General features: G+C 42.5%; 1 protein-coding gene across 3 annotated transcripts in view; it reads right to left on the bottom strand.

Annotated features, from left to right (window-relative positions):
• crtc3 (CREB regulated transcription coactivator 3) overlaps positions 1 to 12,879 on the bottom strand; it is an 84,794-nt gene that overhangs the window by 63,927 nt on the left and 7,988 nt on the right. For all 3 annotated transcript variants that reach the window (XM_043680498.2, XM_043680496.2, XM_043680497.2), the window contains exon 2: positions 114 to 224. In XM_043680498.2, the coding sequence (XP_043536433.2) occupies positions 114 to 224 (111 nt within the window). The remainder of the gene's footprint in view (positions 1 to 113; positions 225 to 12,879) is intronic.

Raw genomic sequence — 12,879 nt, 5'->3', positions numbered from 1 at the left:
TTTCTTGCTTATGGTTAAGTGAGAGAGGGAGAAAGGATACTAGTGACAGTCAGAGCTGGTGACAGAAAGTTTGGGTTGGATGCAGTTCAACGGTTGGACCCGAGTGATGTTACCTCCAAGTCGTTTGTGTTGTTCCCAATCTGGTTGACATTGGGCAATGATCCTCCATAATACTGTGCCCGGGTCTGTGCTAAACGTAAGTGGTGTAGTTTGTGAAACTGTACCTAGGAGTAATTAGAAAATGGAATCAGTTTACAGTCGCTTAAGCATGTCAATCATAATTAAGTTGGGGGCAGATATTTGGCAAATATAATTCTACAGAAGATATAGCACAGCAACAGTCCATTCAGCCTAACATGTTTATGTTATGGTTAATGCTCTATTTGCATTTCTTCCCATCTTTTTCATCTACCAGTACAACCCTCTGTATCTTCCTTCATCTTATGCATCTGGCTTAATTTTAAATGCATCTATAATGCAGAGACAGAATTTTCTAGCCTTTCACAAGTCTGAAACTAGTCAAATCAACCAACACAAGTTATGTGTAAAAAGAACCAGATTGTCTGCACTTCAAGCTCCAGGGAACACGTGTGTCCTAGTTTGGATGTGCTAGAGGAAATATTAAAAAGAAAGATGGATTGCCATAACACAGCAATTCCCATGACCACCACAAATACTTTACAATCAATTAAATACTTTCTGAAGTGTAGTCACAGCTGTAATGCTGAAAAAATGGAAGCTGATTTGTACACAACAAACCCCCACAAACAGCAACATGATGATGTCCAGACCATTCGTTTTTGTTTGATATTGATTGAGAGATAAATACCGGCCAAGTTTCTGGGGATAACTCCATTGCCATACTTCAGAATAGTGGAACTTTTACATCAGCTTGAGCAGGCAGATAGGCCTCAGTTCAACACCTTAACTGAAAGATGGCACCCTGACAGTGCAGCACTCCCTTAACAGCTTTGTCCCTTCTTCACCTGCAAAAAACAAACCTGCACGTTGGACAGCTCACAACTCTCCACGCAGCCAGGAAGGACATTTTGGAACGCTCAGAAAGACCGTTGTTGCATTTCCACAAAATCAATTGGCCAATGTAGCCTAAAATCAGTCATAGGGAAGTTGCTAGAATCTATTATTGAGGAGGTTATAGCAGGCCTGTTAGAAAATCAAACTATCAGAAAGAGTCAACATGGCTCTCTAAAAGGAAAATCCTGCTTGACTAATTTATTAGAGGATCTTTGAGGAGGTATCAAGCAAGGTGAATAAAGAGAATCTTGTGGATATGGAGTACACATGCTAACGAAACACAAGGATTACTGCACAAGACTAGAGCACAAGGTGTAGGAGTAACATATTAGAAGGGACAAAGGATTGGTTAATTAACAGGAATTAAAGAGTCAAGATAACACAGTTTTTTGGGTTGGCAATTTATAATAAGTATAGTACAATGTATATCAAAGAGTTTGATTAATGTATGCTTGCTAAATTTGTCCATGATAGAGAGATAGAAAAGCAAGTTATGTAAAATAGATCCAGGCAGGTTAGGTCAGTGGGTTGAAAAAAACTGGTAGTTAGGAGTATAATTTGGGAAATATGAACTTGTTCATTTTGAAAGGAAGAATAGAGATACATTATTTCATTAAGATGACAAGACTCATTGGTAAGGTGGGACCTGGGTGACCCGACACATAAATCATAAAAGGTTACTATCCAGATACAGCAAGCAATTAGAAAAGCAGATGGAATGTTGGCTTTTATTGGAAGGGAAATGGAATATAAAAGTCAGGAAGTTTTACTGTAGCTGCACAGTGCCATGGGGATTCCACACCTGGGGCGGCGTGTAAAAGTTTCGTCTCCTTATTTGAAAATGACATCATTGCATGATAAACAGGCCAGAGAACTGAAATCATTCCTGGGATGAAGGACTTTACTTTCGCAGAAAAGCTGAACAGGTTGGGCCTATTCCCTTTCGAGTTTAGAAAATTGACATGTGATCGTATTTAAACATACAAGATCCTTCAGGGCTTAAGGTGGGTTTTGGCAGGATGCTTCCTCGTGTGGGGAGACAAGAACCAAGGAACACAATTTATGAAGAAGAGGTTCCCCTCTTAAGACGGAGGGAAGAACCTTATTTTCTTTCAGATGCTCGTTAGTTGGTGAATTCCCTTCCCTGTGAAGCAATGGAGGCTGAGTCAGATAGTTTTTGACAGACCAGAGAGGAAAGTGAAGCTGACACTACACCCAGAGCAACAAGGAGTTTATTGAAAGGCACAGCAGACTCAAAGGGCCGAATGGCCTACTCCTGCTCCTAATTTCTATGCTCCCACATTAACAGGCCCCATTCACTGAACTGTTGTTCTGAGAATCTTGCTCTCCACAAAATGGCTGGCATGGTTTCGGTAAAGTGCTTTGGTCTGTTCCGTTTAGCAGAGAGGTTCAAAGGTGCTGGCCTGAATGCTGGTCTCAAGGGAAAGTGTAATGAAACCAGTCATGTTGCAGTAAGTGGCAGACTGCCCAAATAACCAGCAACCCAGATTTATTATTGCTCAAGACTGTCTGTTCTCCATCAACTGCATGAGTCAAAAAGAGGGAGGAGGAATATTTTGCAATGGTTATCTGCATGGATTCAGTAAATATTGACACAGAACCGGTCAGTTTTTTAAAAATGAACTAATTAACCACTTGCCTTGCTTTATTTTCCAAATGGTAATGTTATATGTATGGCAACCAAACCTCACACAGTTACTGTGAATTATTACAAAACTGATCAAACTGAGTCGAGAAACACTGGTCTTCCTTTACCTGAGAAAATCTTACCTTTGGCTCATTAATGCATGGACTCAAACTGGATTGTAATTCCACAGCTTCAGTCACCTTCTTTAAATGGGCATTCTGAGACCACAAAGCTGGAATTAAACAAGCTACTCGAGTGCAGAAAGTATTAAAACCAAACCTGACCCTGTCTTTACCCAACATCCACACACATGTGCTTCTTAGAGTTGAAACTTTATTGCTGGAACAGCACAGCAGGTCAGGCAGCATCCAGGGAACAGGAGATTCGACGTTTCGGGCACAGGCCCTTCTTCAGGAATCCTGAAGAAGGGCCTGTGCCCGAAACGTCGAATCTCCTGTTCCCTGGATGCTGCCTGACCTGCTGTGCTGTTCCACCAATAAAGTTTCAACTTTGATCTCCAGCATCTGCAGACCTCAGTTTCTCCTGTGCTTCTTAGAGGGCAAGGTGAGGGAAATCACTGGAATTCAATCGGGAGCGGGACACTGGCTGAATGTTCTTAATCCTGTCATAATTTGAAACACAACTATGAGATTTTGTACAAACATTTTCTGCTAGAAGAATAACAACAGTTTCTTCAATCTCTCCAGATCAACAAAATTCCTCATTTCTGGTACCATCCAGGCAAACCTCCACTGTATTCCCCCCAAGCCCCGAAATCTTTCTGCTTGATATATGCTCCTGAAAAGCACCATGGGATTCTTTATTCCAGTGAAATTACTACAATAAGTAATTCTTGCAGCTGCTGCTCAGAATTGATCAAAATACTTCAACCAAGAGCTGACCAGTCATTTCAAAGCATCACCTGCTTGGATTTCTCAGCTCAATGACTTGTATTATAAAGTAAGGATCCTTGAGTTTATCAGAAACTACAGCCATGTGACTGGACACCTTCAAAGTTTGTGCATGTGAATCCCCGGGTGTATCTGTCCCTGCAGTCCCTTTGAAGTGATACCATTTAGTTTGCTAGGAAGGAAGTGGCATAGTGACCATGTTGTTGGATTAGCAATGCAGGGGCAGAGGCTAACGTTCTCAGGATGCAAGTTGAAATCCTACTGCAGTGGCTGGTGGAATTTAAATGTACTAAACAGAGATGGAATACAAAGCTTGTCGGCAATGATGATCATAACACAAATCATGGATTATTGGGGTGCATTGAGCTGGATAGAAAACTGTCTGGTAGACAGGAATTAAATAGTCAGAATACACAAGTTTATTTCTGAACGGCAGGCAGTTACTAGTGGGGAACCGCAGGGATTAGTGCTTGGATTCCGAGCCAGTCACAATATATGTTAATGATTTAGATGAGGGAATTAAATATAATAATCGCCAAATTTGCAGATGACACAAAGCTGGCTGGGAGGGTGAGTTGTGAGGAGGATGCAGACATGCATCAGTGTGATTTGGACGACTTGTTTGAATCAGCAAATGTTAACAGATCTGGATAAATGTGAGGTTATCCACGTTGGTAGCAAAAACAGGAAGGCAGGTTATCCTGGCTGTAAATTGAGAGTGGAATGCACAATGAGACCTGGGTGTTCTTGTACACCAACTGCTAAATGTAAGCTTGTAGGTGGAACAGGCAGTCGAGCAGGCAAACTGCATGTTGGTCTTCATAGTGAGATGATTCAAGTAGGGGAAAAACAATGCCTTCCTGCAATGCCTCCTTGGAGAGACCACACCTGGAATATTGTGTGCAGTTTGGTCTCTTTATTGAAGGAAGAATGTTCTTGTTACAGAGGGAATGCAGCAACGATTTACCTGACTGAATCCTGGGATGGTGGGACTGATATCGGAGGAGAAATTAAATCAGTTAGGCTGACGTTTACTGGAGTTCAGTGGAATGAGGGTGGAATCTCACAGAAACCAATAAAATTCTAACAGGACCAGACAGTATAGATACAGGAAGGATGTTTCTGATGGATAAGCAGAAAATAAGCAGGGACCAGATGTCTAAGGATACAAGGTAGAACATGTAGGACTGAGATGAAGACATGTTTCTTCACCCAAAAAGTGGTGAGCCTGTGGATTTCACTGCTGAAGAAAGCAGTCAAGGCCAAAATACTGTATGATTTCAAGGAGTTAGATATAGCAAAAGGGATCAAAAAGCATGGGTAAAGCAGGAACAGGTTATTGAGATGGATGATTAGTTGTGATCATAATGAGTGGTGAAACAAGCTCCAATAGACTGCTCCTATTTTCCATGTTTCTACTGCCTCTTCACATCTTTCCTTCAAAATGCACTACTTTCAGCTTTCCACATACAATTTAATCCACCAGCTCACTTTCCATTCACTCACCAATCAGCATCCTCCTAAGTCTGTATAACTCATCCTCAGTTTTCTACCTTTACTGGTTTAATATAATCTCTAAACCGTGGCAATTTTCCCCCTACAGATAAACCAAGAACTTTGTTTTAAATCAAAAAACACTGATATGCTATGTAATCTAGATATTTGCAATCACAGTCCAGAAAAAATTTTAATCTCACAATGGACACACAGGAGGCAAACTTGCTAACATAAAGATGCTGTTTTGTGTTCACATATTTGTTTGTATGTGTCTGACAATTCTTTACAGGTGCAGGTAAAAGCAAAAGCCAAACCTGATCTCGTGAAAAGATTGAACAAATTAAAATGGAGACAGGTGTTTTTGTTTTGATGTGGGGTATGACCTTTTGCACACTGGTAACCTGCTAAAGACATTTTGCCTTTGAGCTCATCACGTTGGGGGAGCCCTCCCTTTTCTCAGTTACTCACTGCCATTCGGACATGTCGCCTAACATTCTGAAAACAATAAATTACTTCAATGGATCAGAACGTAAAGGAAAGATTACTTGAGGTTTAATGCAGCCCTGTGTTCATGTCTCACCAGTCAATATAGTGTAAGTGAAGTCACCCCCGCAGGGCTGCTGCACTGTCAGAGATGTTTCCCTGGGCCTGTTAGCCCACCTCCCACCCCACCACAGGTCTGTCACTGCTGCCATCTAAAGTACGTTCCATCAAGCCCTTGTTTCGCCAGCTTCCTAAACAATAGGGCTGTCACTGATTCAGAGTCTTAGACTGCCTCACTTGCATGTTTCTGGGTCTTCAGACATAATTAGGAATTGCATGGCATGATTTTTTATTCATTAGATTACAAAGGTCTAACTCGGCATTCCTGGATGTGGCTCAGTCGGGGAACTCTTGCATCACAGCCAATGGGTGGTGGGTTCCACACCCTACGTCACGGCTGGAGCAGAAAATCAACTTCAAACCCATGCTTTTGCAAAGAAGCTCAGTAGAGAGACATTGTGGTTTTTGGTGAGGTTCATTTTGAGCTCAGTGAAGCAGGACTCTGCTCTGTAGTTGTCCCAAGAGTGCACACTGAGACAAATATCAACTGCACCTGAAGGATCATCAACTTTTCTTGGTTAAGAAAAAGAAGGAAGCATATATCAGGTATAGACAAAATAGATCAAATGAATCCAGAGAAGAATATAAAGGCAGTAGGAGTATACTTAAGAGGGAAATCAGGAGGGCAAAACGGGGACATGAGATAGCTTTGGCAAATAGGGTTAAGGACACTAGGGAGAGGATAGGGCCCCTCAAAGGTCAGCAAGGCAGCCTTTGTGTGGAGCCACAGGAGATGGAGGAAATACTAAACGAATATTTTGCATCAGTATTTACTGTGGAAAAGGACATGGGAGGTATAGAATGTAGGGAAATAGATTGTGACATCTTGAAAAATGTCCATATTAGAGAGAAAGAAGTGCTGGATGTCTTGAAACACATAAAAATGGCTAAATCCCCAGGACCTGATCAGGTGTACTGGAGAACTCTGTGGGAAGCTACGGAAGTGATTGCTGGGCCTCTTGCTGAGATATTTGTATCATCGATAGTCACAGGTGAGGTGCCGGAAAACTGGAGGTTGGCAAATGTGGTGCCACTGATTAAGAAGGGTGGTAAGGACAAACCAGGGAACTATAGACCAGTGAGCCTGACCTCGGTGGTGGGCAAGTTGTTGGAGGAAATGCTGAGGGACAGGATTTATATGTATTTGGAAAGGCAAGGACTGATTAGGGATAGTCAACATGGATTTGTGCATGGGAAATCATGTCTCACAAACTTGATTGAGTTTTTTGAAGAAGTAGCAAAGAGGATTGATGAGGGCAGAGCAATAGATGTGATCTATATGGACTTCAGTAAGGTGTTCGACAAGGTTCACCATGGGAGACAGGTGAGCAAGATTAGATCTCATGGAATACAGGGAGAACTAGCCATTTGGATACATAACTGGCTCAAAGGTAGAAGACAGAGGGTGGTGGTGGAGGGTTGTTTTTCAGACTGGAGGCCTGTGACCAGTGGAGTGCCACAAGGATTGGTGCTGGGTCCTCTACTTTTTATCATGTATATAAATGATTTGGATGTGAGTATAAGAGATATAATTAGTAAGTTTGCAGATGACACCAAAATTGGAGATGTAGTGGACAGTGAAGAGGGTTACTTCAGATTACAACAGGATCTTGATCAGATGGGCCAATGGACTGAGAAGTGGCAGATGGAGTTTAATTTAGATAAATGCGAGGTGCTGCATTTTGGGAAAGCAAATCTTAGCAGGACTTATACACTTAATGGTAAGGTCCTAGGGAGTGTTGCTGAACAAAGAGACCTTGGAGTGCAGGTTCATAGCTCCTTGAAAGTGGAGTCGCAGGTACATAGGATAGTGAAGAAGGTGGTGGGTATGCTTTCCTTTATTGGTCAGAGTACTGAGTACAGGAGTTGGGAGGTCATGTTGCGGCTGTACAGGACATTGGTTAGGCCACTGTTGGAATATTGCGTGCAATTCTGGTCTCCTTCCTATCGGAAAGGTGCTGTGAAACTTGAAAGGGTTCAGAAAAGATTTACAAGGATGTTGCCAGGGTTGGAGGATCTGAGCTATAGGGAGAGGCTGAACAGGCTGGGGCTGTTTTCCCTGGAGTGTCAGAAGCTAAGGGTTGATCTTATAGAGGTTTATAAAATCATAAGGGGAATGGATAGGGTAAATAGATAAAGTCTTTTCTCTGGGGTGTGGGAGTCCAGAACCAGAGGGCATAGGGTGAGAGGGTAAAGATATAAAAGAGACCCAAGGGGCAACGTTTTCACGCAGAGGGTGGTACGTTTATGGAATGAGCTGCCAGAGGTAGTGGTGGAGGCTGGTACAATTGCAACATTTAAAAGGCATCTGGATAGATACATAAATAGGAAGGGTTTGGAGGGACATGGGCCAGGTGCTGGCAGGTTGGACTAGATTGGGTTGGGATATCTGGTCGACATGGACGGGTTGGACTGAAGGGTCTGTTTCCATGATGTACATCTCTACGACTCTAAAACTTGGTGAATGGCCCCCTTTGATCTGCCTGAAGCTCACTACTTTTGCAGAGCAAAGAGTTGTCCTCAGAATAGGACATTCCAAAGTTCCAGGACTAAAATCCTGAGGATTGAGACAGCTGCTGAAGAGGCATAATGAGCAAAAGTTACTCAGATCCCATCAGACATGGTATACCAAGGAGCTCGAAAACAGAGTACCTGTCGACAATGAACCCATTCTAAAGAACATGCATTGTGAAAATCAAGAGTATTGAAAATGTACTGAGGTATCTCAGAGTGAAATGAGGTATAACAGAGAAATGTTTATTCAGTTCTGGGAATTCTGATTTGAAATCTTTTGCCCTTGGGTTGTACACTGGAAGTGGGATATGCATTGCAAATGTAATGGATACTGAATGAGTGGATCATGACGTAGATTGTATCCAGCACGAGTTAAATTCTACTGCAAATTTTTAAGTTGAAAAATTTTACAATATAACTTTATTTTACAAATTTTTTGAATAAAAAAAAAGTGTATTTTGGAAACAAAAACTCTGACATTCCAATGACGTACTGAGGGAATGGAGCACTAACAGGAGTGCCTACTTTTTGATCACACATTAAATCCGAGCTGACTTCTGGCACCTTTCCCTACCACCACAAGTGCAAACCCTGTGCCCACACCTCCCCCCTCGCCTCTGTCCAAGGCCCCAAAGAATCTTTCCACATCCTACAGAAATTTACCTGTACGTTTATGCTATCTACTGTATCGTTGCACTCAATGTGGTTTCTTGTACACCGGGGAGACAGGATGCCTCCTTGAGGATCCTTTCAGAGAACATCTCTGAGACACCTGCACCCAACCCCACCGCACCGTGGCTGAACACTTCAACTCTCCCTCCCACTCCACCAAAGGACATGCAGGTCCTGGGCCTCCTCCATCGCCAAATCCTTACCACCTGACGCCTAGAAGAAGAACGCCTCATCTTCTGCTGTGGGACCCTGCAACCACACAGGATTGATGTGGATTTCACCAGTTCCCTCATTTCCCCTCCCCCCAACTTATCTCAGTCCCAAACCTCCAACTCAGCACCGCCCCCTTGACCTTCTTCCTTCTTCCATCGTCCTTCTTTCCCACCCGTCCGCTCCACCCTCCACTCCGGAATATGACTTCCACCCACACCTTCACCTACCTATCACATTCCCAGCTACGTTCCCCCCCAGCCCCCCACTCCGCTCCCATTTATCTCTCAGCCTCCTTGGCCCACAAGCCTCATTCCTGACGAAGGGCTTATGCCCAAAACATCGATTCTCCTGCTCCTCGGATGCTGCCTGACCTGCTGTGCTTTTCCAGCACCACATTCTCAACTCTGACTCCTCTCTCGGCCAATACGTATCCAATGATCAACATTCGTAAAACAGATTACATAGTCATGATCTCATTGTTACTTGTCTTCTTGTGTACAAATTGGATGCTGCATTTGCTGCATAAAATAATGACTTCATTTTTGAAAGAGCGCTACAGGCCACATAGCACTTTCGAATAAGACAAAGTTGTGAAAAGTGGTGTATAAAGAATTTTCTGTTGCTTTCTAAATGAAACGCATGGTAATCGACAATAGAACACAATAAATTGCAGCAATTTTTGCTTAATGAAAACAAAAGTTGAATATACTAGAGGTCTTTTAGGAAAAAGTTAAGTATATATTCAAAGGTCTGGAACGAGCCAGTTCTAATAAAGAACCCATGCCAGATATTTAAATTGGTCTTTGCTCTCTCTGGTGTTCAGATTTCCAGCTTGTTGTAACTTTTCTGTCTATTTAACCAGATTTAATAAAAAAAGAGAAAGGTATTTTTGACTCTACCAAAGTAAAGTTGAGAGCGATTTTGGAAAAGTTTTGGAAGCAAACAACCGTTAACATAAAACTGCATGGCCAGCTATGAATCCCCCCTTGCTCTTTGCTGAACAGGAGAAAGTCACCTTGTTTAAGACGAACAGCATCAGCCTGTTTAAAGGCGGTGTGGATACTGGGCTGCACAGAAAGAAAAGGAAAGAACCTGTTGTCTGTGTCGATATCAACCGCTGCTGCAGGTGGGAGTGTCAGGGCAGGACCAGGAGAGGTAAAATAATTCAAGGTCCTGATGCCTGTCTAGTGAATTCTGCCTTGTCTGAGTGTGCCCGCTAATGTTAGGATCAGAACTGCAATGTTCCCACAGTCAAACAATCTTCAAACACAGGTATATTGCAAAAAGAAAGTCAACTGAGATACTATACCAGACATTACTACCCATGTGTGGTTCTATAATTCAGTAAGCCTTTAGCTGAGGTGAGAAAATTTATTTGTGATCCTCCCCAGCTTCAAGTTTTTTTTTTAAAGGAATTAACCTATATTATTACAAACTAAATGTTGAAACAATGCTTCCATTTCTGATCATGAACTCCAAGTTAATTTACTATTTTATAACAAGCATAGAATTATAGTTACAAGGCTGGTGCAATACCACTCGAAGTGCTGGCGTTTAAAATAAGGCTCATAGTGTGATCCGTTATTTAACTCATCACACTCATCACATTAAACATTTGTTGAGTCAGGTTAATTTAAAGTCAGACTTCCCCTTCACTCCACAAGCATGAGTTTTCCATTAACATAACAAGGTGTAAAATAATGTCTTGCTGTTGCCGTACGTGCCACACACATGCAAGGTCACTTTCAGCAAACACCACTGGCTTTCACGATTGACATCAGCATCCCCGTCCAACCCAGACAGGTGGACTGAAAGGCTCCTTTGTCCAATGACTGTAAGGGGCCCAAACAAAATGAATTTGGGTGGTAGCATGTTGCACCTCCTGATCAACAAGCAAATGTCTCAGGAGGTCAGAGTGTGACCTTTGTGGTTCACGGAATAATATCACAACATGGATAGGAACAGCTGCTGAGCTTGTAGAACAGACACTTATCTTGAGACAGTATAGAGTGAGCTTTACTTTGTCCCTAATTGCTTGCTGTCCCTGTTGTGAGAATGTCTGATGGGGACAGTGCAGAAGTAGTCTTACTTTCAGTTTAAAAGAGCCGAAGGAGCTTGACTCTTACTATCCCCATGTTGTATCTGTCCTGAGTGGACCTCCATGAAAATAACATCAACCAAACTCTTTAGCTGGACAAAACCACATGCAGACTCCACCCCCGTGTCTGTCTGTCTGTCTGTCTCTCTCTCTCTCTCTCTTGTACAGCATTCTTTTCCAGCATGCCTGGTTCACTCATAGTGCCAATGTGTTTGGGCTAAGGACGTGGCCTTTAATCACTTTCCAAAACCTACATCCAACTTCACCTGCTGTCTCTTCCCTCAACAAAGGTTCCACAACTAATCATTACAAATATTCTGCCATGCTTTGCTGTGCTCAAGTGACTGTTTCCTCTTGACTGTGATCTATTTGATGGTGGGTCCCAAATGTAATGAAGCAGATGTGACCCTGAGTTTCATAACCAAATACAGAGGACAAAAGCACAGAAACCCTTAAATCCAGATGAAACCTTTATCCAGTTCCAGCAGCAGCACTGTGCTTTATTCCAGGCACCATCTTTCCAGGAAGGACTTAAAAGGCCATGGAAACGATACAGAAGAGATTTACGAGAGTAGTTGCAGCGATGAGGGATTAGTGGCATGGAAAAGCTGGGGTGGTTCTCTCGAGTACAGTGGAAGCCGAGAAGAGGTTTGATCGAGGTATTCATAATGGTAGAAGTTTAAACAGAGTAAATGAAGAGTACTTATTCCAGTATGACGTGTCAGAAACTACAGGATGCAGGTTTGAGATGAGTCGTAAAAGAACCAAAAGTAACACAAGGGAATATTTTTGGTATTACAATAATCAAGAATGCACTACTTGATAGGGTACTGGAAACCGATCCAATAATAGCCTTCAGAAAGGAACCTGATGGATACTAACATGTTGTCGGGATGTGGGGAAAGAGTGGAGGTGAGTGGGGCTGCCTGGATTACAAAGGAGCCAGTACAGATTCAAGGATCTGGTGTAATACTGTATATACAGATTGTTGGGATGAAAATGTAGGTGCCTGGGTAGTAAGTTTGTAGATGACACGAACACTGGTAGAGTTATGGATAATGAGGAAGGTTATCAAGGATACAGCAGGACATACATCAATTGGAAGGCTGGGCAGAGAAATGGCAGATAGATATTAATCCAGACAAGTGTGAACTGATACATTTTGGGAGATCAAAATGCAAGAGGAAAGTATATAGAAAATGGCATGACCCTTAGGAGCATTATTACAAGTCCATTCATCCCTGACAGTGGCAATGTAAGTGGAAAAGGTGGTAAAGAAGGTGTATGGCATTCTTTCCTTCATCAGCTGGGGCAATGAGTCGGCAAGCTGCATAGAACTTTACTTCGTAAAGTTGGAGTATTGTGTGTAATTCTGCTTGCCCCATTCCAGGAAGGAAATGGAGGCTTTGGAGAGGGTGCAGAAGAGGGTTACCAGGATGCTGCTGGGATTGGAGTGTATTCGCTATAAGGAGATGTTGGACAAACTTGGATTGTCCAACTAGAGCATTGGAGGCTGAGGGGATGACGTGCTAGAAATATCTAAGGTTATGAGAGACCTGGATGGGTGGATAATTGGATCCTTTTTCCCAGGGTGCAAATGGAAAATACAGTAATTTTTTTTGTATACAGAGCCTGGATCACGCTGCTAGGGGAGATGATAGAAGCAAATACGATAGCAAATTTAAGAG

Source organism: Chiloscyllium plagiosum, unplaced genomic scaffold, assembly GCF_037043375.1.
Source record: "Chiloscyllium plagiosum isolate Xiang-an unplaced genomic scaffold, Cpla_swu_hap1 HiC_scaffold_42, whole genome shotgun sequence".
Classification (NCBI taxonomy): domain Eukaryota; kingdom Metazoa; phylum Chordata; class Chondrichthyes; order Orectolobiformes; family Hemiscylliidae; genus Chiloscyllium; species Chiloscyllium plagiosum.
This window is presented reverse-complemented; position numbering and strand designations above follow the sequence as displayed.